At 50.8% G+C, this 24,714-nt stretch overlaps 5 protein-coding genes across 5 annotated transcripts; 4 read left to right on the forward strand and 1 right to left on the reverse strand.

Annotated features, from left to right (window-relative positions):
- Positions 1 to 2,043: 2,043 nt before the first annotated feature.
- BDZ83DRAFT_234186 (uncharacterized protein) lies at positions 2,044 to 3,359 on the forward strand. The gene is made up of 3 exons (XM_060501827.1): positions 2,044 to 3,070; positions 3,126 to 3,128; positions 3,198 to 3,359. The coding sequence occupies exons 1-3, from the start codon at positions 2,209 to 2,211 to the stop codon at positions 3,224 to 3,226; spliced, it is 894 nt and encodes a 297-aa protein (XP_060357300.1). The 5' UTR covers positions 2,044 to 2,208; the 3' UTR covers positions 3,227 to 3,359.
- Positions 3,360 to 3,888: 529 nt separating this feature from the next.
- BDZ83DRAFT_234188 (uncharacterized protein) lies at positions 3,889 to 6,569 on the forward strand. Its single transcript, XM_060501828.1, has 2 exons — positions 3,889 to 4,572; positions 4,631 to 6,569. Exons 1-2 carry the CDS (start codon positions 3,978 to 3,980, stop codon positions 6,193 to 6,195), a joined length of 2,160 nt encoding a protein of 719 aa, XP_060357301.1. The 5' UTR covers positions 3,889 to 3,977; the 3' UTR covers positions 6,196 to 6,569.
- Positions 6,570 to 9,524: 2,955 nt separating this feature from the next.
- Positions 9,525 to 12,225, reverse strand: BDZ83DRAFT_758881 (family 2 glycosyltransferase; the record flags this gene model as incomplete). Its single annotated transcript, XM_060515106.1, has 3 exons — positions 9,525 to 10,778; positions 10,887 to 11,591; positions 11,650 to 12,225. 3 exons carry the CDS (start codon positions 12,223 to 12,225, stop codon positions 9,525 to 9,527), a joined length of 2,535 nt encoding a protein of 844 aa, XP_060357302.1.
- Positions 12,226 to 14,096: 1,871 nt separating this feature from the next.
- On the forward strand, positions 14,097 to 15,191 carry BDZ83DRAFT_234305 (uncharacterized protein). Its single transcript, XM_060501830.1, has one exon. It carries the CDS (start codon positions 14,253 to 14,255, stop codon positions 14,994 to 14,996), a length of 744 nt encoding a protein of 247 aa, XP_060357303.1. The 5' UTR covers positions 14,097 to 14,252; the 3' UTR covers positions 14,997 to 15,191.
- BDZ83DRAFT_234262 (concanavalin A-like lectin/glucanase domain-containing protein) lies at positions 15,148 to 17,331 on the forward strand. Its single transcript, XM_060501829.1, has 4 exons — positions 15,148 to 15,536; positions 15,974 to 16,029; positions 16,200 to 16,645; positions 16,726 to 17,331. The coding sequence occupies exons 1-4, from the start codon at positions 15,299 to 15,301 to the stop codon at positions 16,973 to 16,975; spliced, it is 990 nt and encodes a 329-aa protein (XP_060357304.1). The 5' UTR covers positions 15,148 to 15,298; the 3' UTR covers positions 16,976 to 17,331.
- Positions 17,332 to 24,714: the final 7,383 nt, after the last annotated feature.

A 24,714-nucleotide genomic window follows, 5' to 3' on the forward strand; every position in this document is an offset into this window, starting at 1 on the left:
TGAAATGTGTAACCGTCGAGCTAAGGCGCTTTGGTATGGGCTGGTTGGTCTGAAGTCAAAATTAGAAACATGACGATTGGAGTCGGGATGAACCGCGGTCTTTGTTAAAATGTGGTAATTCCATTCACCACTGAACTGCTTCACGTTTGATTTTGAATAACTTGCAATTGGCAGATGATTGGATGCATCTTCGTTACTCACATCTTATCAAGGGGTAAGGGGGATGAATTGGCGCTCGGACTGGCGTCGAGATGTCATCGGGTCATCATCGATCGGATCTTTTTACCCCACAGACCACGGGCGAATCAGGGAAAGGGTGTCCCCTGACGATCTTCCGTCCCAATCTAAGTTACCTAAGAAAGAGACGATGTCATGAGGATGGAGCAGGACTTAGGTCAGTACCTAGATAACAGGCCACCACGCGTCAGAGACTGGACCTCCATTGCGAAGTACGGCGGCTCTTGAGATTTAGCCAAGCCTTCGGATTGAAACCAGAGTAAAGGAGTCTGTTACGGAGCAAATATGTTATCGGCACTCGTAAGGCACTCTGTCACGTGCTTTCTCACGTACTACACTCCGCATTCCCTTGGTAAATAGACTGCTCGCTTCTATTCGTTCTAGATGGGCTGGTTCAAGCTGCTGCCTGCTCCTAAACCACCTTATATGCCCATTGCTGTGTTCCATAACTGATGACACAGAAGTAAACTGTGAGCCCGGTTCGGACTGCAAGTTAGACACCTAGATTGTCGCATCCCTCTCGAGGGCATGCGTCACCTGGGCTAACCGCCGACCCATCAACCCAATTTCTCACTCTTCATATGGAGAGATAAAGGCACAGATAATCAAACCTTCGGTGTCGGCAGCATCTTGCGATGCTGCTTATCCCTTCCAACATAGATCTAAACAAATATGCCATCGAGCCCGGCATTCACTGTCACTTTTTCCAAGTGTAACGACAGAAGTCATTCCATAATCGAAAGACATCCATATATCTGCCTTTAACGAGCCTATGTTGCGTCGACTTGACACAAGTAGTAGCTCTTTGAGTCAAAGGGAACGGTATATACTGCACAATGTAAGTGTCCATCTTATACATCTTCCGTCTAAGTACAATCTGAAGAGGGGAATGCTTTTCAACTTCCATACCTAAGCACCAAACGTCATCCCCTACCTAGACTCAGCCATTTTGCGCCAAGAGTCTTCCCAGCTTTTGATATGGTTCTTCGTTTGCTTGATCTTCGTAGCTTTAATGGATTTGGTGCTATTCATGGATTTTTTAGAGAGTTTCTCCGTGATCGTTGGAGCGTCCTCTAGGTAGCGCTCGAGCATGGGGGATGATTTTCTAAAACATATGAAGATATCGATTAGTTCAGTCAGTATGACAAGCGATTCTAAGCTAACCTGTTTCCTTGGGAACTTGAAGTAGAAATCACGGATTGAGGAGGCATCTTTGAAGTGTGATCTGAAAGGGGATCGTATTCAATTCTCGATACGTTGCACTCCGATTACACTGCCAACAGCTCGATACCTATGAAAGAGTAAAATATTTGAAATTTTGAGTCCTGATGAGTGAGAAAACATTATCTCTGAGAATGGCTTCCTTCCACTGCGACTACTTATACCTAATCTCATAAGAAAAGCGTTTGGCCCATTTGCGAATGAGTTTGTGTGCTCTTAGGCATGCTTTAAGGTTGTCGTCCATAATGCATACTTGCCCATGAGCACACGAGTATAATGTAATAAGCCAGTTTCCGTCGATATCATTGGGGCTTAATATCACGTCCTGTGCTAATGGCGGCTTGGCGGTTCCGTGGTAAGGAGCACATGTCTACCCAACAGCACATGGAGATCCATTCTTTTCAGTCCAGCCATAAAAGGCTTTAGCGCAATCAGCACAAAGTGTACATCAGATTATCATACCGCAGTCGTGCCTTTCGTTATGATTGGTAGCCTGATTCCGCAGTCTGGGTGACAGCTCAGCCAGCCCTCTGGCGAATGAGAAGCAACAGCACATTGTGCCTTCTGACTCTTGCGGCTTAGAGTCAAAATTTCTGGGCATGATCCGGGTTGCAGCAAGCAATTCTGGCTGTTTCCTCATTCCCAGGGGGCTCTCACATACTTCCCTGACACCCAGGTCTTCTCAAATTCTTCCTTCTACGATTGCCCTCTCAATCAGTCTTGGAACGCTACACTCATCCAATCACCGGCATGTGTCCTTATAGCGACCAGAAGACCATGGAGAAGTTCTACTATGTTTATGGGAGGGATGAGACAGGCCAAAATCCTGATCAAACACTTTTGCGATTCGACCCAGAAGAAGGCTTTGTGGAAGACAGTCCTTCCAGAGAGTATGTGAGTCAAGACGATCACCTTTGCGAGCAAGCTCCTTCTCTCGACAATGACGACGATAACGAAACTAGTCGCGATGGGAGTTTGACTTCTGGAGGGAGTCGTGACAACCATACTCCTTTCACCACTTATTCCACGGCTTCCTTCCCTCCGGCTGTCATCGATCCATGGCCTATGGGCACAGAAACCTTCTCGTATCCAGAACTCGGCATGATGAACATTTCTGATTTTGTTTCTTTCGGCCTCTATACGGCGGCTAGTGATCGGGACAGTTGTCCCACAGATTTGGTCTGCGACGACTGGTTGTTCAATCCGGATCTGTTGGAGTCACGGTCTGGGGGCTGGGCTCCTCCTACGGGCCTCACAACCGAAACAGCCCCAAGAGAGTTGCAGCTGGACCAATGTCCACGAAAAAAGAGATTGTTGAATCTCTGGAGTATCGACTCTGAATATACGTCCATAGACTGGGCCCCGATATCCCTAGACACACCGCAACGAACTGCTACAAATCTATCCACTGCAGATGATGCCGTCGAACACACCGTTCTGTTTCCCTTTTCAGAAGCTAGCACGATTGCTGTCAGCCCAGAGAGAAAGTACATCGCTGAGCTGGCTGGCGAAATATACAATAGACTACGTCATCTCGCCGACTCTGAGGTTCTGCGATCTTGGAACTCAACTTTGTCGAATACAATTCGAGCATTTGCCATCCAATTTGGCAGTGAGTCCACAGATCAGATCAACCAAGATATAATGTGTCTCATACATGAGAACAGCGGGTAAGTAGTAATCGCAACCTAAAAATGAGTAACCCAAGCGATAGAAAGGTCACTAAAAAACGCAAGTAGAGAGCTCGTCATTCAACTCCAAAACATGATGCCAACCCTTGACCATGACGACGACGACGACGATGATGATGACGAAGACGTTCAAAGTTCCCAGAGTCATCTCATTGCCGAGAATCATGACAACATGTCCGTGGAGGATAAGATGAGTCTTTGGGAGGAGGCAAAAGGTCTTGTCTGCGCTTCACCTTCTCAGGACGCAGGGTTCCAGTCAGCCGAAGACCCCAAAACCCACCTGGATCATGTCACGCTGCATTCGTACCATGAAGCCGTGTTGAAAAGTCGGGCATTTGACTGGCTACTGCGTCATTTGGGGCGAGAAGCTTTGCTGCGAGATGACACAGATCTGAAGAACTGTGCACGGAAGGAGATTCGGCGAAAGATCCTCAGCCTTTCCACTTATGAGGTTGACGAGAAACTGCCTCCAAAGACTCAAAAAGTCAAGTTTCGACTTCCCCATTGGCCTCTACCCGGAGACAAAAATGTTAACCAATGTCTCTTATACGATGACAAGAAGAAAGGTTTGAGACAGGCCACGTTGGAGTCTACGATTGTCGTGTTGTGTAAGGATGAGGGTCAGTTGATGACCATAAAAGACTACATGGACCAAATATGGTCATCGAGCTGGGTACAGACTTTTGAGCTTCTGCAGGCTTGTTCAGACTTGGGGGGGACGCAGTCCGATAAGGCTCAAGTTGGTGAGCAAAGTTTTTGCATTCTTGAATAGGAAGATTGCTGACTTTTCCAATTGGCCAACCAGGGTATCCCCGTTTGCTCGCTACTATGGAAGACGAATGCATCACGATCACAGTGGAAGGGTATCCCTACTTGATCGCTGACTACGGTGAGCAACTGGCATGGCTCTCAGCCGCTTTTGCGCAGAATGACCGAAACATTTATCGTAAGCCAACCATCACTCGACCGAGAGAGATAGGCTGCGGTGAAGTCATTCTCTGTTTCGATATCGTTGTGGACGAAAGACCCATCGGGTCGTTGCCGCCACAAGAGCGATGGTGGACTGATATGATGGAAGATGACTTCGTAGCAATTCAAGGGTTTCCGATTCGTCGCCGCCCAAAAGAATTCCCTGGATTGGAGATGTCGTGGGAGATGCTCCAAGAGCTTTTGGGGCATCCTTTCATTGTACATGAAACCAAAGGAAGACAAACAGTATTGGAAGGTTCGAGAAAGAGAATTGCGCTTTACAAAAAAGCCGATAATGTCTTTCTCTGGCATGAGGTTTTCCGCATCGACAACAGTCTCTGCCAGTCGACAGCCGAATGGATGGCAGGTCATGGTGTGCATAAGTTCGAAAAGGAGAAATTTCAGTCAGGTCGGCATGTCATCTGCAAAGAAGAACAGCGGTCAAAGACCCAACGTAAGTCTTCATAACTCGATACTATGTTAGATTTTCTTATTCACATCTATGCGTCCAGATAAAATCGATGAAGTTGTGGAAGGAAAGCTCTCTGACGGCCCATTCACACCACTGTCGAAGCCAATATTAGACACAATTGACAACTCAACATGGCGCTCAAACGAGCCTCAACAACAAAGCGTGTTCAATACCATCCGAGACCATCTTGTTGATGTCTTTGATGACTGCAACTATGAGACTGCTGATTCTGCAGACTCTCTGGACACAGATCTTCTTTCAATCTCAGAGGAGTCAGATGAAATTGATTTCCAACCTTTGAACAAGGACCATCCGATGTTACCAATCATCCAAGCAACTGCCCGCGCCCTCCTTCTAGACTATCGGCTTCAAAACCAAAGTCGTGGACAGACAACTTCAGGCGGCACCTCTTCCTCTATCCTAGCCTCGGATCAAGAACAAACTGGAAACAATTCATCGAGTCCTGATCGCCCAAATAACACGTGCAAAAAGCGTAACGCTGATGGGGAACTCAAGTCAGGAATGGAGTCTAAAAACCCATTGCCGGAGACAAGCCGACTTACTTTTGCATGCCCATTTTGGAAAGCGGACTACGACAAATATCACATCTGTGCTACCCGAGTACTAACAAGAGTACGGGACGTCAAGCAGCATCTTAAAAGGAACCATACGCCTGCACACTACTGCCAACGATGCTTCGAGATCTTTTCCAACGAGGATCGCCTTCGAGGGCATGTAGCCCGTGGAGAGGGCTGGGCTTGTTCCATAAATGAAACAGGGACTTTGGAAGGCATTTCTCATGAACAAAGCAAGGTCTTACACAAGAAGTCGAATCCTGATTTTTCAGATGAGAACCAGTGGTTTGCAATTTGGGAAATTTTGTTTCCCACGAAGACAAAACCGCGCTCAGCGTACATGAACCCCAACCTGGGCGCGGATCTTTCAGCTTTTCAGGAGCACCTGAGTAGACATGCCGCACCTGCCGTGCATCGAGCATTGCAGGAAGCAGGGATACTGTTGCAGTCCACTGAAGATGAATCACAACACGTTCGGAGAGTGGTCAACGAGGCCATCTACGGCATGCAGCAAGAGTGGATTTCAAACAGGGCTATTGCGCGACCGGTAGCAAACACAAGGCATTCCCATCCTCAGAATCATCCTGGGAACTCTCGAACCGTTGGAGAATTGAGAACTCCAGCTGATAGCGCCATTGGTTTGGGATCACAGACCGACGGTTCAAATCGAAGACCGAGTAACATATCTCAACAACCGAATTTATCTAGTTTAGGAGATCAGAGAAGCTCAGTTGGAATTGAGCCTCAACTTTTGACAAGTTTAGGAGATGCAGCTCGGAACATGCCCGTCTTCGATCCGCCAGCCCCTACAATAAGCTCGGCCTCCCAGTCAGCACCGAACTTTTGGGAGCCACAAGCGTCACCTCTGGGAGATTTTGAAACCAGCTCAAGAATGACCGGGTTTGGTGGAATGACCGGTTTAGTGTCGCCAATCGATCTTTCATTTTGGGACTTTGAGGAGGACGTGGGACATATCGCTCCCGCAGCGGGAGGATCAGGTACGGTGGAGGTTCCATCGCCAACGGCGTAGGCGCCTTGCGGGTTGATGCTGAGATTAAGTCATTCTTTCAATACAGAACTGTTCGTAGTCGGAGGCCGGATAAACTCGCCAATAGATCATGAGTCGTACTTATGAAAGGCTAGAGAAAAACATAGACTGGGCTGCAAAGTAGCATATCAGACAAGAAGTAGTGAGACAAAACTAATTATTCATGTCAAAATGAATACATAACCCAGTTGAAAACCAAATATTGGAGCCTCATTGTTTTCGTACTGGGGAGATGAGTAGGACTTATCCCATCAACTGCGGAATGGCGACAGAACTCCGGTTCCCCAGTCTTCTCTAAGTCTGCTCTTTTATGATTTTGTTTATCACAGGGAATAAGGGAAAAAGGATCAGATCAACGTGTAATTACATATAGCTATTACCCCTCATAGAAGTACGAATTCATGTAATGTTGCCATTCCGTAGTTGATGGGATATCTTGCGAGGTTATTGATGATGTGGTTCTAGAGGTTGTAAGTCCAGAAGTTTGCCACATCACGACAGAAGGCAATAAGAGGCCGGTGGGTGTGCTCAGTTATGCCAGATGTAGAAAGTCTCACCAGGTTGGCGTGCAGCTTTCAAATCACCGGATTTACTTGAATAGCATTGTAGGTAGGCTGCAGAAAACGCGCACCAACCCGACTTCATTCGCTGGAGGGTACATGTATTGATCTCTGAACTGCCCACACGATCTGAACAATTCAACACGAGCATCTTCATTGCGGGGTACTGAATGAACGTAATCCGTACGTCTCCCCACAACCCGCATGCGGCTGCGACGTTGGCTGCCGTGACGGAGACTTCCCATCATTGGATCGTCGTTGCTCCGGAGAGAGTTGTCGCCCCGGCGTCCGGTGTCCGACGTTGCCGGATCGGCACGATGGAGAGAGTCCCCTCCCAGGCTCCTGCGGCATCCACGACACCTCGCCCCAATGAACGCGTGGACAAGCAGGACGGGGATTTATGATTGCGGCTCCAGAGATCGGCAAACTGTTCAGTCGGTGAAATTTTGCTTCTGGATAAGCCCTTCTGATGCCACTCTGGATGAGACGAGCGTTGATAAAAGCAATCTCGTCAGCAACGATTGGCTAAGATGTGAGGAGTTGGGTGACATGTGATCGACAGAGTGGTTGGGGCCTTATCACCACCATTCGTTGATCCGGGGGTGGTTGCCCGCGTGGTGCGACAAGCACACCTACTCCGTACGATCAGTCTAGCTATTCACTAGGCTAAAAATAGGTCATGCTCGTTTTTCCATTTCCGAAAGATCAAAACCGAAGGCACGCAAGTTCACCGAGAGCTGCAGCGCGATGGGATCTGCTTTCCCTGTAGTAGGCACACGCCATCCTCTGTATGCAGATCAACGCAATGCCAGCAATGGCTGGACGCAGTGGCAACTGACAACTGCAAATTGAAGACGTGACGGACGAAAAACCTGGATGCAGGCCCCTGGAAAACCTTAACGATTCAGGGGTGGCGCCCGGCGGACCCCTCTCCTCTCACACCCCCTTGGCGCCGTTGGCGGGCAACATCAGGCTTGGTGGGTGCCTCCTTGCGGTCTAGCAAAAGTCAATTTCCTTGGCCGTCGTTCGTCTGAAAATACTTGGCGCTTGTGTCTTGGCGGCAGTCCTGACATGGCCTTTTCGAGACTCGCAGAGTCCAAAGTCCCAAGGCTTGCAGCCGGTTGACTCGGTTGGGGAGGCACAGCAGAAACGCAGCGGAAGATCTTGTGAAAGATGAAAGGAGGAGGCGGTCGGACAAGACAGAGGGTGACGGGCACTTGACACCTGGGCGCACACGTTGCGTCGTAGGACCGAGGCCAACGTGGACTGGGGGAGTCGGGGAGGGGGGACGTGGAGGATTATTTCAATTAAATTGAACAGCGAGAGCGGCAGATGGGGAACGGAATATCAGGCTGTCAGCTTATTCTGCAATCTGCACCGTGTTGTTTCTTTTCCACACTCTCTGAGTCTCATTATCCAATATTCATGCCCGCGGAGCGGTGCCGGGCACCGGGGGAGGGGTTGCACTGCTGGGGGAGAACTCCACCTGGCACCCGGCTGCCCACTGCGCGGCAAAGCCGAACGTAAGCCTGTAGTGTAATAAGGGAGAGGGAAGGGAGGGAGGCTCGGGAGCTTGGGACTCGAACAGCAAGTCTGTTAGAGTCTAGAGAGGGGGAGGTCCGAATCCGACGTTGGCGAGTGGCCTTTCGCGTCCGGATGGCAGCCGCGGTTGTTACTGCAACGAGCGATACGGATACGGTGCAACCATTACACGGCATGGCAGCCGGGCAGATCGTAGAACGACATCAGCCAAGCCTATTTTTCTTTTCATGATACACAGCAACGGCCTGCAAGTTGCTGGTCGTTTCCCGGATCAGCGAGTCATAGCATGGCAACATGGTATGACCATGGCAATCCCATTGTGATGCTTCTTGCGCGACAACCGCTGCAAAGAAAACATCGGCGAGACAATTAACAACAGAAGGAAAGGAAACTGGGCTGTGCTAGGCCACCATTTTGCAGATTGAAACCTCGCCGTTCCATCGAGCTGATTCGGCGTTTTGTCCGCATTCCTAGGTGCAGACCAGGACAAACTGAGGGCACATTCGCAGCGACTTCAGCGAGACATCCAACGAGGCGCGGGCTTTTAGCACGACGACGAACTGATGTCCATGGCGAATAAGAGGCTCGGTTAGTGGCAGCTTGTCTTAGCATCCAGCCTTCCCGCACGCCACACGTAGGCAAAGCTCGACAAGCTCAGGCACAAGTCTGCACACATGCAGCCAGACTGTATGTAAACTTTTGATAGCTCGGACCCAATTCATTGGAAAACAGGACACTTGTGTATTTTTTCCGAGGGATGTTTCTCCTTCGTGCGGGAAAAGAGTAGCGCCTCTGAAACCCGTGGCTGATTACGCCAAGAGTCCGAATTCGGTTTACGCAGTCTATAGTTTTTTGAGGCATTTGGAACTTGTGGAGAAACCTTTTTATGAATGTTTTATGTATTCTGATTTCGAACATGATGAGAAATATGTATAATGTTTGTTGACCTAATTTCCCTTCCAGCAGGGTTAGATGATGATGACATAATCCGCGCATTCCCCCTTATTGTTGCGTAATTCTATACTGATCTATGTGCAGTAGTTACAGGCATTACATTATCGTAACAGTCATCTTTGGTTTTGTACGTCTGTGATGCGCGCATATTGTGTGTGCCGTGTGCAAATGTTAAGCGCGTCCCGTAGGCGCCGCCTGTCCCGCGCCTATGTGTGTGTGATAAAACAACGATGCTATGAGTTGGTTTGAAGCAATCTAGTAGATGAAGGAGAGGACGAAGACGAGGATCGTGTAGGCCGAGGTGACGGTCAACTCGGTCTCGAACCACGCAGCCTGGCCGCCAAAGGCAATCTTCTTGCTCTGGGGTGTCGGGTGGGCGACAAAGGTCTTGGGGTCGCGCTCGAGAAGTTGCTCGCGGTCAGGCATGTTCGGCGGGTCAATGGCGTAGGCGATGGGCGTCCAGAGCGAACTGCAGATGAAGATGAAGGTCAGAGGCGGCCAGAAGGCGTGGGTGATGAGACACATCAGGATATCGCGGAGCTCATCGTTGACGTAGAAGCAGCGGTACGAGGTGAGAACCACGCCGACGAGGGTGAGGTAGACGAAAGCCAGGTGGAAGATTGCCATGTAGTTGAAGAGGATACCCCAAAGGCGGCGGAACATGCCCTTGCGGGTCTTGGGGTCACGCTCATTGAGGGCGGAGCCGAGTGATCCAGTAGGCTTGAAGGCCTGCGTCTGGCCACCGAGCCAGGTGGGGAGGATGAATGACCGGATGATGCAGAGCGCGATGTACGGAGACATCCAGAGCTGGTAACGAGAACCACGCTGGCCAGTGTGGTAACCCGCAGGAATGAACAGAGCAAACTCGCATAGACGGTTGGTGAGCGTGGCGGCGAAACAGGCGCGGATGAGCCAGCGGAGCTGCTCATAGTTGGCGTAGGCGACCAGGGGCTTGCCCATGACCAGGATAATCGGGATGGCGAACATGGAGAGGGTCAGGAGAATAGTGTACAGACTGAGCGTGGCGTAAAGGAAACCAGAGAAACGCTGCGCAGCCGTCATCTGCTTGACCTTCTCACCGTACAAGCAGAAGTTGAGCTTGAACGATGTGTCGACAGTACCGATGGCCCAGCGAGTACGCTGCTTGAGATGGCCGCCATAATCCTCGGGGACAGTGCCGAACTGGAGGGGCTCGTGGATGTAGGCCGTCTTCCAGCCCTTTCCAAGCATCAAAGTCGAAGTAGCAACATCCTCAGCCAAAGAGCCGAGAGGGAAGTTTCCTATCTCATCCAGGGCCTCACGACGAACGCAGTAGCCGGAACCGGTGCACCAGGCAACGCCGAGGGCGTCCTTGATGGGCTCAATGACGTGAACGAAGAAGTCGAGGGACTGGGCGAGGGGATCGGATGGCGGGGTGTTGTAGAACAGCTGCGGGGGGCAGGCGAGGGCCACCTTGGGGTCAATGAGCATGTGAGGCAGAATGGCACGGAGCCAGTCGCGCTCGGGGATCTGCAGGTTCAGAGTTAGCTGAAGTTGAACATCGGGCTAAAGCTTAAAATTGCGGGAGACGGGATCATCATTCGAAGGTAGAGTGAGCTTGGGCTGGTTTCAACGTACCATATCAGCATCGAGAGCAGCCATGAACTGACCAGCGCCGCCGGGCATCGTGTGGACAAAATCGAGGGCGTAGTTCAGGTTACCGGCCTTGAAGTGGTGTGGAACACCGGGATACTTGGGGCGGCAGAGGTAGTGAACATTCGGGTAAGTCATAGCCAGAGCCGCGATACCGCTCTCAAGACCTTCAGATTTGCCGTCATCGCAAATAATGACGCGGAACCGGTCGCGGGGGTAATCGACGTCACAGGCGGCGCGGGCAGTGTCGAGAACCAAATCATCCTCTTCACCGCAGCAAGTGAGCAGAACATCGACGGTGGGAACATCCTCGCCCATAAGTCTCAACTTGGGGCGCTGGCGCTTCTTCATAGACCACATAGTCCAGATGTTGTGCATAATTGAGGGAATCGCAACAGCAACTTCGACAGCGATGAAGACCCAGGCCTGGGCGTAGATTTCCTTTGCAAGTTGTTGAGCAGAGATGACGCAGTAGATGCGAAGGGCGAGGTAGACGAGGTACATTCCGGTAGCGAGGATGGTGAGAATAGGAACCATGCGGAAGACGTGGCGCTTCCAGCCGCCCCAGATGTCAGAGTCGTCGCGCTTGTGAAGTCTCGCGATCTGGTCGCTGCCCTCAACCCACTCCTTGGCGAGAACCGGCGATGCCTGTCCCGGGAGCAAGTTTTGCAAACTTTGATGGCTCTGGTTCTGTTCACATTGTCAGCGGACTTCGAAACCATTGGGAAATCATCAAGAATTGTCATACCATAGGGCTGTTAGGCGTCGAGTCGGTCGACCACGGATGCCTCGGGGCAGCCAAGTGATCAAACGGCGTGTTCGCGCCGCTCTTCAGCGTAGGCGTCGCTGAGCGGGACTCGACCGGCGTGTCCATCCCCGAGATCGAGGGTCCGATTGAAGGTGCGCCAGCCATGCCTATCGAGTGACGGTTTGCCCAACCCGGAGGTCCGTACAACTCGTCCCCGGAGACAGCGTGAGGCTGCTGGTACTGTTGTTGTTGATTGTACGGCGGCTGGAACCCTTCCTGTTGCTGGTACGGAGAGGGTGCGTTATTCGTCAGGGCGCGTCCGAATTGCTCCTGGGACTGGGTCGGCTCGTTCTGGTACGGGCTACCATACGGGTTTTGAGAGTACTCCTGGTATTGCTCCTGGTACTGAGGTTGCTGGTATTGCTGGTTTTGCGGCATCTGCTGGTTGTTGTTTTGATACGGCGGTTGATATTGATTTTGGTGAGGGTGATGATGTCCTTGAAGAACATCAATTTCCACCATTTCCCCCTCGGGGTAATCCTGACCCTGCTGCGGTCTTCCGTGTCCCCCCATCATGATTGCGGTGTTGACCAACCGACGGCTGGAATGAACGAGTGTATAGCGTGTCTAGGGCGGAAACGTTGTGTGTGTGCCGAAGCCAAGGGGACAGCCAGAGTGCGTGTAAGAGGCTGGGTCGAAGGTAAAACAGAAACGATAGTGAGTCCCCGCGCGTCTCGCTCTCCCTTCTCTTTTCTCTTCCGCCAAGTTCAGCTCGAGACTTGGACGGACGTTTTGGTTGAAAAACGAATGTGGGTGGTGATGTAAAGGGAAGAAGTATTAGGATCGAAGGAAAAAAGAAGTCGACCCGCTTAGTACATGTAGGAGGAGTCGTAGCACAGGAGCATCGACCGATATGTCATCCAACAAGAAGAGCTTTTGCACAAGTGGCACCCAAACACAGACTTCCAAGAGCCTGGACTGACTTGACAGACAGGAATCAGAATGCCGGTCAGGTCTGGGGGAGGGAGTGTACAAGAAAAGAGACGGATTGACAAGAGGCCGGGCTTCTCTTCTCTTGTGCTTCTCGGGGGGGTAAGGTCAACGGGAAGGGGATCAGTCTGGGGGAAAGGAGCAATTGGCAAGCAAGACATGGGACTAGGAGCTTGCTTGGGGGGGCCCGCGGACACATCAGGGCCATACATGACTTAACGGGAACCCACTCGGACTCCGCTAAGCCTCACTGCCCTGATTACGATCCGACGAGAGCCTGACGTGATTAAAATTGGGAGGTCCAGGTTGATGGAGCCCACATCATCGGCCTGTCCAGTCTGGGCACGAGGATGGTGAATCTGTGATGGACTCGCGCCATTTCACATTTCGCCCCGGGTCAGGTCTGTGCCACCTTGGATTTGAGTAGCCTGCCTTGCCAAGCACAAGCTGTCCTGGGTTATTGCCTCCCAATGCCTGTTCGCTTTCGAACTCTCTGAATTCTGAAGACAGTGTCAGAGTTGGCTCTGGATTATCCTACATAACCCTACGCATACATAGTAGAGAAGTCGTGCCAGACGGGTGGGATAGAGAGGATTGGCATTAGCAACAGATACCAAGCCAGCTGGACTGGGCATGGAGGGAGACAGCCAAGCGTTTGCTTCAGCAGCCATGGTCCAAAGGAAAGGGAGGGGGTGTGTGGGAGGTCTGCAGGAAGGGTGTGAGCGGCGCGCGGACGCCGGGGATCAGGTTAGTTTGTGTTGCCTAGCAAGCCCATCAAGCCACTCGAAGCCCCGAAAGCCTACTGGCTGGGTTCGACCGCCGCGCCGTTGGTTTGTTGTTTTCTTTTCTATTTTATTTTGATTCTTGGGTCGAGTTAGTGGAGAGTCTGCCGCCTGTGGGCACGTTCTCCCTCGTCCGCTCGCATATGCTTACTAGAGGATTGGATGTTTCGGTCAGAAAAGATGGATATAACCAGGGGCCAAAAGTCTCCACTTGGAAGACATTAGGGGGAGGGAAGAAGTGGTCGTAGAAAAGGAAAACAAAAAAGCTGTCATGAATGGTGACTCGAGCCAAGTTCCTTGACCTCTTCCCACCCATTCCGCGGTGCTCTGCAGCAAGCAAGTCTTGCGGGGACCACAACCGGGCAGCTGCCTCTCTCTCTCCCTCTCTTGACTCTCCAATCTTGATTAGCCTTGACGTCCTCCTTTGCTGTGCAGCCTGTTGTTTTCTTCTTCCTCCAGGAGGGGCCGAGCCCACTGTTCGGATGACAGTGTTCGCCAATGAGGGCCATCCCAGGACCATCCAATGATTTCCAGGGTCATCCCAGAGTCCGCGTCCAAGGCCGTCGAGGGCAGTCTGCTTCTTATCCACTTGCAGGGCCGTTATCTTCACAAATCCCTGCTTTTTTCTCGTGTTCTAGAAATGCGGGTACCATTTTATGCAAGGATGACCGAAGGCAGCCGGCACATTGACTGGCGCTAGGCCAGGGGCCGGTCCGATTTAGAAGCAGGACCTGCAATCGTCGATTTTGTGATCTGAGATGTCCGGCCTGGCTGGCAAAAGTTGGCTTGAGCCTTGGGCCTTTTCGGAGGGGGGAACGACGGGATGATGGAATGGAAAGGATGGACCACCTCATATCCGCATACTTACTATCCGTATACAAGTTAGGACTCAGCGTTGTAAGGGTTTTATTTTCGGGGAGGCAAAAAAACAGCCAGTCCCAGATAGATCCTATCCGGTGTAAACGTCCCCAACGGACCAGGCGTTACACCGTCTGCTTGCCCCCAGGACTCCGGTCCTTTCGTTTCGCTTTTTTCTATCTTGCCCGTCGCGTTCCGCCCGGTTTGTTTGGGATTCCGACTGGCAGAGAACTTGGTGAAATAAAGCACGAGCAAGGAGGACGAGGTAATTACAGTCTGCTGCACTGGATGCAGAAAAGAGGACAAGCCTTTCCGGGGTGGCGTGCTGCGCCGCGGTTGAGGATAGGGGTTCTTATTCTCGTAGACTCTTTCTGGACGTTCGTTTGCCCGACGCGCCTCAATTCTGCATTTTTCTTTCCCAATATCCTCACTTGGCTTGGCCTGCTCTCGCGCTCGAATCCCAGGCCCTGGCGTACAGTTGATTGCTACCGACTGAACAAGCCTCGTCTGGAGCCTGCTCGCCGACTGTCTACTTGTCTGACACTGCTGTCTCCTCCTGTTGTGGCCTGTGACTACATTTCTCACCACGCACACAGCAAGCCTCGCCCAATGGTTGTGAACTTGCTCGGATCGTCCACACACGCCCCCTTCCCACACCCCCTTTTCCCTGTCCCCTGGATACCTGCACGAGTCGAGGCCCGCGCCCGCGTTCCCTAACATACCCTTACCTGACCAGACAGACCTGGCTTGAACCTCTCCTTACCTGAACCTCCCACCCACCTAATCGATTACCTACCCTCCCATACCTAAACCAGAATTCGACTGTCACCGACGACACCACTTTCGCTCCTCTGCATGTGCTGCTGCGAATAGAAGTAGACGAATTGCGTCGGATTTCCGCCTGAGCCTGTCCGCATCGTCGTCTTTTGGAAGGGATCACTGCAACAAAGCAGCTCGGAGAGACGTCGAAGGTATTCACTTACGCTCGTTTTCCTTCCTCTCTTTTTTCCCTATTCACGATGCCTTTCCTCGGCTTCCGCTGGGTCGTCAACTTCGTGTTGCTGGCCGTCCCCATCGGAGCGACTCTCGGCATCCTCATTGGAATCGATGCTGGCAGAAGTTCAAACGGACAATCGCCAATTTTCACCGAGCCTGACAACCCGGGCACGACACCAAAGAACAATGGCATCACGGCAATGGTATCTTGCGACAAGGCAATGGGTCTTCACCCTCTGTCCAAGGGTCAGGAGTACACACGTAAGTCAAGTCCATCTCATCAGTCTTTCGCGATGTCCTCATCGTCGCCTGTCTCCTTCACGGGAACCTGCCTCTCCGCTCCATGCGGCGGCACGGACCGAACACCAAGATGCAGTCAAGCCTCTCCCGTTGCGGATGCTCTGCGCGCTGTCTGCCTCTCTGTCATCTGAACTATTTTGCGTTTTTCTTTGGGAACAACACGGGCTCCCGTGTTTTGTTCGTGTGTTCTGGCCCGCGGACCTTGTCATGCTTCATGGCATGAGCCGAAGATTTGTTTTGACTTTTGCTCCCTTGAAATGCGAAACCTGTCTGGGCGGGCGCAACCTGGCTGTTCGCTCCAGTTGGCTGGCCTTCTTGTTGATGCAGATACACACGGGATCTTTTCTTTATTACAACAAGACAATAGCATGCTGACGATTTCTGTTTCGACGCAACAGTGAACCCGAACCAGTGGGGTTGGACCGAAGGCTCAGATGGTCTCTTGTGTATGAATGTACGTCAACTCTTAACCCCTCCTCCGCCCATCTTTATCGCGGGGTGTGATATCACCAAGGCCAAGCCTTCGATTGCAGCTTCAACATTTGCACAGCTTGAAGCTGCCTTGTCGACGAGCATGGCCATCATCCATTGTCACCGCGGCTAATCCGTCGCTCCTCGCCCTAGGTTACTACATTCAACAACCAGACATACGATACCGATTTCAGCGCTCCCGAGTTCTACGTCACATGGCGCTACCCCCGTGGCCCTGAGACGCAGCCCGTCCACGCTTTCCCCAACATCAAGGTCGACGGCAACTCTCTTCCGGTCTCTATCCCCAAGCTCTCAAACATCAACGTGGACGTTGAGTGGTCCTACTCCGTCGGCAACTACACCACCGATGGCGCAGCTGCGACGAACACCGACGAGACTGAGCTGACCGACAATGACACCAACACTAACGTCGCCATCGATATGTTCTTGGACGACGACAAGAGCTCGGCGCAAGACAGTACCAAGGCGAAGTACGAAGTGATGGTGTGGTTTGGCACCTTTGGCGCCGCGACACAGCCCATTGGTTACCAAAATGGCGCCGGCGCACTCACCACAGAGACGATTAACGGAACCACGTTGTAAGTTGCTGCTTTTCCGATATCCATGATTGACGTGGAGGGGTTCTGGGGGGTCGAAGCTAATAGTGCTTGCGTTGCAGCCAACTCTTCTTCGGGCAGAACAGTCTGGATCAATACGTCTTGACCTGGAAGGCCACAGCAACGATCGAGCACTTTGTCGGCGATCTCGCCCCCCTCCTTACGAAGCTTACCACCATGACCAACGCCAACTTCCCTACGACCTCAACATATCTCGGTTACATGGGTCTCGGTTCCGAAGCGCTCTCAGCCACCAACGTTGTCACGTTCCGCGTACCGACCCTGTCGATGGAGATCAAGGCATCGTCATAAGAGAATCAAAAACGAGAAACAGACCATACAATGGTAATGTGTACATTGGATATTGGCTATTTTTTGTTAGCGAGCATTGATATCTACACCAACTAGAATAATGAATTTTTCGGGGACACTGGGATAATGATCATATCATATTTTGTATATACGCATATATCATCAGATGGGAGGGGCTTTAAGGTGGCTTCCATTCATCAACACGCACTTTGAATCAAGATAACCTACCATATTCAATTTGGGCCAATATCATGTGATGCTTGGAATGCTCTTTTGTTGCTGACATTTCGCTTCGCTATGGTCTCCCCACCGCCATTGATGAGAATGCGCACACATTTACTATGGCAAAGTTATGCAACGAACCGGAGCTCGCGGTGATGCATCCACTTTACATCTCCAAGCGAGCAAAGGAGCTGTCCGCCGAGGCTCTTGGTATGGCCTATTAAGGACAGGGAACCGCCCTTTCGGTGTGGATATGTGCCGACTCTCGACCCACTGATAATTCCGTACAAAAAATCCCTCCCAAATTCAAGTTCGTCGAAGGATTCGCAGGCGGCCTGAGGCCAGCGATAGGGGGTGAAAATTTCCTGGGCAAGACCTGGGCAGATGCAGGTACAGAACGCTTAGCGACAAGGGCTACCTGGTAGACTGGGCCAAGGCTTCTCTGCCCAGTTCCACCTTGGTCTAAACTCGTCAGAATTGGTCAGGGCATCACGGGCTTTTTCCTGGCGGGATGGGACGGGAGGAGGGGGGATTGGAAGGGCCAAAAAACGTCCCCCCACTAGACGACGTCAGAACGCCCAGCCGCGGGTGCGCAGCGCGTAGAAATTGGATCCCCCTCTCGGGATGGGCGGCCAAAGGGGGCAGCAGAGTTACGGGTGGTAAGGTGAGCCGTGAAGTTAACTTGTCAGTTGTCAGCTTGACAACCCAGGCTGTGCCTGTTCAGCGCGGCAAGTTTCGAGCCGCGAGTCGCAATTGCTTCTGCCCAATGGGTGGGAAATATGTTACGGGACAGCGATGATTGCGTATTTCCCAAGGTTTTCGTGTTCATATTCCCGTTGTTGGCACGAAGAAGCGGACTGGGCCCGAAACTCTGATGGCCACCCCATCTCCAATCATTCGTAGGATTGAATCGAGTTCGTCATCAGTGTTCAGAATGCAACAAGACATTGTCTCGGCCGATCGATGGAGTTGAATTCCTGGACTGCCGTCGTTCAGCTCCCGTCGTCTGCTCCAGATCCGCTACCAGATCTGCGCGGCACGGAGTGTGGCTGTACACCACGGATACGACCGGAGAGGAGGGGCATGAGTCGAGTCAACTCGCACCGTCGCATTCCAGTCCTCGTGTTCAGTGGTACTGGTAGGTCTGGTCTGCCAATCGGGTCGGCCCTGCTGGGTTCGTGTTCGATGAGCGATGCATTGTTCAGCAGTTGATGGCGGCCGCGCATTTGCTCCACGGCCTTTTCGCCTCTTGGCGGCTCCCTCCTCGATTGAGAAACTGAGGCGCAGGCGACAAGCGCGACCGCGGCGGTGGCGGCGACGGGAAAATGAAACGCCGTTGTCGCGATAGAGCCGTCATGGTGTTGTGAGGTGTTGCGAAAGGTCGACATCAAACGTTGAAGTCAACTCCCACGAATAGGCGACTCTTTGAACGATGCGCTTCAAGACTCGCAGTCTCTTGGCATTCCATTAATCTACACGCAAGAGGAAACTGAGAGAGGGACTTGGCACAAGCACTCCAACCTCTGCCTAAGGTACCTAAAACATCATGACTTGGGGGATTGCTGTGCTCTTGTATCCCAGAAAGATGCAGATAAACGCCGTCATGCCAAAATCAAAGAATGCATTCTGGCTATGTCGTTAAAATATAGTTGACTAAAATGACGTTTTCGGTACCTGTAGGTCGCGGGAAGGACGCAGTCACATCGTCGGTAGTGATTCAATCAATCGTGTCTCGCTTAGTTCTCGTCATCCTCTCAGGATTGAGGAGCGGCCTGTCACCTAGGCGTCATGCAAGTAATGGTTGCGACACCATCGCTCCGAACCCATGCGATCTATTTGCTGGTTCGCTTCCAGCCGTGGCGGGCGATCAATTGCTGGGTAGTGGGCGAGATCCTTTTCGGATCCTCTATGTCCTCAGACTCAAGACAGCGACGGAGCCCATCCTTCCGGTGTGCCCACTTGGGTAAAGCCGCGATGAAGCTTAGACCAAGTTGTCGCGTTATTCTAGTATTTCAATGGAAGGGTACTTACTTTATGAATTGAGCATCATTAGAGAGGCAAGAGCATTGTTTGTGCTCTTTGAGCAGGTTAATACTTTGTTCAACTAGGTGCGAAAGTTTCAAACCTAGGAAGGAAGATAATCACCATTACCAACCACATTAATTTCGCAAACTCTTGACTTTCTGTCCGCTGTTGTCCTTCTACAGCTCTACAATTCTCGTCGATGGCGGATGTTCTTCAGGCCCTTGGCCTCGAGGTCGGCCATCTCCTACGCAGAAGAACGACATTGCATTCAATATTGATACAGAAGTTGTTCTTATGTGGTCAGATATTCGCTGTGCTGTGATCGGCCTTGAGAAGTCTCAGTCGGTTGCGGGGACTGTTGAACAGCCTGCACAGCATTACAATTTGTTGGTCTCTTAAAGGCGGAGAACAAGATTTCCCGGAATTTCGATGAAGAACGATGGATAGAATTCTCTAGAGAAAGAGTCGTAACCTGGAGGCTTCGGGACGAATTAAGTTGCTACGATGGTACGAAATGGTGAGACTCTACAAATACGGTCATTCTGGAATCTGGTTCCCTAAGAAAGAAACATCTCCAAGAAAGCCGAGTCTTAACGAGTACTCAGAGACTCTGTGAGTAATCTTTCACAGGCAGAGGCCAAATTTCTCTACGCATTTGGCTTGGATCTGTAGTATTGTGATAAGAGGCAATACGTACCTATCTAATGTGACACCAGATCATCAACTCGCAAAACCTTTTCCCGAAAATTATTCTTTGTTCTGGACTCTGGGGTATTTCAGGACGAGCTGAGTTGGGCATAGTTCCAGTTGACAACGCTGGTAAGCAATCGATATTATATGCGGCTTCCAAATGACTGCAATGAATCAAAGTATGGGAGGTTGGGTCTCCAGAATCCTGAGTCCACATCACTTGCTCGTGGCCTTCCACTCGCAATTGAGCATGTTATAAATCTCTAAGCGTACTTGTTTTCATACCTCTTCGGACTCTCATCGCGATGTCTTTCGAACTATCACCATATCACGGTGTGATTTGACAAATCAGCTGTCGAGCCAAATAGAAGAATCACCTGAAAAAGAGGATCTCTTTAACTCGTCAATTTATGAGAAATCACTTCCGATATCGTAAGCGATTATGAGCATCCTCAATGACAGTTTCTGTCTCCAATGGAAGCTTACTAGTATTCAGCTGACGCAAATCAGGCACGTAATGATATCAACTGAGATTGCGTATATGAATCACTGAATTGGGAACATGATCAGGAAAGAAAGAAGATGATCTGGCATCTTACACATAATTGCCTCTGCTAGCAGTCCGGCTGGGCATGTGTTCGGGGAAACTGAACTAGGTGTCTGTAATGATGTACTGAGACTTATCGGATGGCCGCCGAAGTAACAATATTTGACGTGTCCGAGAGAATCCGGAGTCACGTGTACAAGGTCCTGAGCAAGCTATAAGGGTACTAATGATAAGGAGGTCAAATCTACGGTCCTCAATAAACTGGTAGGCATCTGGAAGATCCCTATGCCGTCCGTGCTCCTCTTGAGTATCTGTAGCCTGATAGATTTTCAAGCTATTGCTGGACGCTAGGAATGAGCCGTAGAATGAACTTGAATGTAACACGCTGTGACGAAGAGATACAGGAGCTCAATTTGTGTCTAGTCTCCAAAGTTCGCGGCATTGTGACCATTGTCAAAGATGAATCGCTTTTGTTGTGACGGAAAAGATTGCTAGGCCTTTGAAAGATTCGACAGAACTGTAAGAGCACACATATAGTATGAGGTAAGTGAAGTAGTCTTTAGTTATGGAACTACTGAATAACCACATGCACCTTTGTGAGCATTGTTCTCCAGCCTGAAGTGCCACACAATGAATGACCTCTTCAATAGGTTCATTCGTTTTGTGTTTGGGAAGAGATAACAGTCTTTGCTTTGTGAACACAATATTGCTACAAAAGCAAGCTGCGGAAATTCAATAGCGACTCTTTTTAAAACACTTACCACCTCGCAACGTATTCCATTTTCCATGAGAAGTCCCCAAAATCAACCCGGTAGAAGCATTTGAGAGTCGGGACACTACGTCTAACAAAAACTGGCCAGAAGCTCGTCTTTGTCACAGCCTCAAGAGAAACACAATTTTACTATGGCATCTAACGAATCAAACTTTCGCGTAAAACGCGTGGTTTGAAGCTATGGGCAGGATCCCAAGCCAGCAACACCAAGTCCACCAACTTCACCAACTTCAGATGCCCGATTCTCAGCATTTCTCCACCTTCCCAGAGATTTGCGCGACATGATCTATGAACACTCAGGCACGGTTCCTGGTTCCTCCACAAAAGAGGCTCTGGGTTAGCCTTAGCTCCATCTACAGCGAGCCTCACTGGGAAAGGGTGGTTTGTCGCGTTTGTTCAAAGACAGCAGCAACTTGCCTCTGCCTGAGACCACCTCTTCTCTCAACAAAGGGAACAAATATGAAACGAAGTCATGGACCTCTTCTCAACCAAGAACGACTTCCAGTGTGAGCCGTCATCCTGGTTCACCCTAGCCAACCTCAACAACCGTCACGGACACCATTGAGGCTTCAGGAGCTATGGGAGGAACTCATATCGCGTATGCGTCGAATCAGCATCACCTTGAAGTGGGACGAGGCCTAACTTGCTGCCGTCTCCTCAGTGCTTGTACGAAATGCGCATAACGTCACAGAACTTACATTTTTCTTGCCAAACGGTAGAAAGGGGGCAGGCAGGACGAAGTTGAAAATGTACGAAAACTTCCTGAGGGAGATCTCCAAGATTACTACCCTAAGAATGATCAAGCTTGGTAGTCAAAAACGCCGGATGCAATTGATACCCTGTATTCCCCGAGCCCGGAATCTGTAGCCCGACTCACGAGGACGCAAGTCTATAGACTTTGCGTCTTCTGCGGCGGCCGTTTAAGGGATAGGATACGGTGATGCCGGGAATGTCCATGTGCAACATCGCCGAGAACTGGGCGGCCCTTGAAGAGGTTCCCGGAAACTAGCCATATGGGACGTTGCCCGACGCTTCTTGGTTGCTATGTCTGGGGCATCAGCTGGCATTTGTGGCACCTGAAATATGTGTGACAGAACATGGTGAAGAAAAGCTTTCTACTAGATTGAGGGAAATGAGTAGAGAGTCTGAACTCAATTGAACATGTCTGAAAATCGCACTTGCAAAGTCGATCAGCTTCTGGAATTCAATGACTGGGCACAAAGCGTCTTGGCTGTTGGATGGAAGACTTCGTGTAGTTGAATTGTACTCAACAATTGCCCGCAGGCTGAGTTAGAACCTTTCTCGGATGCGTACACTGACAATGATGACACAGAAGAAAAAGAAAGTATTGAGCCCAATCGGTCGATGAAAGAATCTGGCGATGAATCGAAAGAAAGTGAAGCATGGCTTCATGATACCTTAGGGGAGCCAGCGCGAAATCTGATATACGGAACTTTGATTCTGTAGAGAAAATTATTTCTCTTGACACACACTGCCGGCGGCATGAGAGTCAAAAAGACCTCCATGCCTTCCCCTTATGAATGATCGGATGAGAATCAGGCCGAAATGTGAATGGGTGGGAGCACAATGCGCCGAGCAAGCAAGCACGTAATGCCGTGAGATGGCGCCTTGGCTCTAGACCTTAGAGCTTCAGACGGAATATGGCAGCGGCTATTGCAGCGACGGCAGGTATGATCCGCCCTTGGAATCAGGAGGGGAGGAAAAGACATGATTAATAGAAGGACCTAAGAAGGCGATGTACCGACGGAAGGAATCTAGACTTCAGACGAGCAGAACATGAGACTTCGGACGGATCTGAATGAATCAGGTCAGCTCGGAAGTCCGGCGAGCTTTGGGGCTGGGGAGGCTTGGGAAGATCATGTTATGCTATGAGTAGAAGACGAGGAAGATGAGGTGGAACGAGATGCAAGTTGCCTGACTCGATAGCAGTGTGAGTCGAGGACGGGGGATATAGCTTCTTAATACCGTCCCCGACCCTTCGCCGAGGCCAGACGTTGTGTGCATGGACGGAAGCCTCCGAGGTTTGGCCGTCTGCCGCGTCTTGGAGCGTCGAGAACTCTGAGCAATCTGGGTAGGATGTTGACAGGCACACGAGAGGCAGGCGCCTGGCCCATTGAAAATCTGGACCTATCCTCGTTTGAATTGGGTTAGCCTGACTTCAACTCTGGCTGAAAACTTTTGTTGGACCTTGGTACGCCATTTTTGTCATCCGTTCCAGCCAAGACGGCTTGAGTCTATTCCAAGTTCACAGGAGTTGCGGCAGATTATTGATGTAGTCAACTCAAAAATAAGCAGAATTCAGGAAAAGACTGGAAAGAAGCACAGATCAAACACAACTTCTTGGCACAGCAGCTGAAGAACGAGAAATTCGCCCTGCCTCGGCTTGGCGGGCCTGGAACCGAAAGGCGGCAAGTGAAGCGTCTTGACCATGTTGGGAACCAAGCCTGGGATGTCGTTACTTCAGTGAGAAAACTGACCAGCTGGTTAACTCCTTTGTAAGAGATGGACGGCACGTGTTGTTCGGTCAAAAGGGCTGACAAGCCCGAAGAGGCAAGTTTTTCAGTGATGTTGTTTGGCTGGACCGGGGTCGAGACCCATTAGGTTTTGGAGTCGTCTCAGGAACCCCTGATGAGGCTGTTTGATCGATGCGATCTCGAAATCTGGGATTACCCAAATGGGATGGACTGCGGGCCCAAGGATGGCACAGATCCCTGACAGAACCTGCCTTTTCGTGGCTGGGCTAGACGTTGTCAATGGCGGTCAACCATTGACCTGCTGTTCTTGGTAGGCTAGAGAACGAATGCAATTTAGCCAGGGCTACGGCAAGTCTTTTGCCGAAGTCGAAGGGGGAGAAATTGAGAAATAGACGCTTCCGAAGCGAACGTCGCCTTCCCAGGGGTGGCTCAGTAAGCTTGCCAGGTCTTGCGTCGCATTCTGCAGTGCCACCCATGCGAGTGATGTTGATCTCTAGCCCGAGCGTCGCTAGGCAGTGGCTAGAGAGCAAGGAATGCAGAGAAAGTGAAGAGCGAGACTGAGAGCAGAGGCAATGGGTATGATGCAAGAGCCAAGTGAGACTGACAGCTGCCGCTGAGCATAGAAAGTCAATCTGGATCGACGGCAAGGGAAGACGCTATGAGCATGCAAAAACACATAATGATTGATGAATAATTCGGGTCAGATTTCGTCAAGCCGCAGATCAATGACTTGTTTCTCGTTACAGTGAACTTGCAACATACTTTTCATCCCATTGAACATCATTTACGGGGAAACTGACATGTTCAAAGAAGAACAAGCTCTACATCTTTCGGGACTGGGTCATCTGGGGAGGTCATGTGAGGACCAGAGCCACGGGTTCAGTTAATTTATCGGACCTTTCAACCGGGAGGACTAGCTCCCGCCCACAATACAAGCACTGGCGATAGATTACTTTTTAATTAACTGACCTACAGGCCACTGGGCCAT

This window comes from Colletotrichum acutatum (assembly GCF_030867785.1).
Source record: "Colletotrichum acutatum strain CBS 112980 chromosome Unknown BDZ83scaffold_280, whole genome shotgun sequence".
NCBI classification, from domain to species: Eukaryota; Fungi; Ascomycota; class Sordariomycetes; order Glomerellales; family Glomerellaceae; genus Colletotrichum; species Colletotrichum acutatum.

Coding starts and splice junctions, on each gene's coding strand:
- BDZ83DRAFT_234186 (XM_060501827.1), top strand. CDS start 2,209: ATGTGTCCTTATAGCGACCAGAAGACCATGGAGAAGTTCTACTATGTT.
- BDZ83DRAFT_234262 (XM_060501829.1), top strand. CDS start 15,299: ATGCCTTTCCTCGGCTTCCGCTGGGTCGTCAACTTCGTGTTGCTGGCC. Junction 16,030..16,199: donor ATGGTCTCTTGTGTATGAAT/GTACGTCAACTC, acceptor TCCTCGCCCTAG/GTTACTACATTCAACAACCA. Junction 16,646..16,725: donor ACGATTAACGGAACCACGTT/GTAAGTTGCTGC, acceptor CTTGCGTTGCAG/CCAACTCTTCTTCGGGCAGA.
- BDZ83DRAFT_234188 (XM_060501828.1), top strand. CDS start 3,978: ATGGAAGACGAATGCATCACGATCACAGTGGAAGGGTATCCCTACTTG. Junction 4,573..4,630: donor ACAGCGGTCAAAGACCCAAC/GTAAGTCTTCAT, acceptor CTATGCGTCCAG/ATAAAATCGATGAAGTTGTG.
- BDZ83DRAFT_234305 (XM_060501830.1), top strand. CDS start 14,253: ATGGAAAGGATGGACCACCTCATATCCGCATACTTACTATCCGTATAC.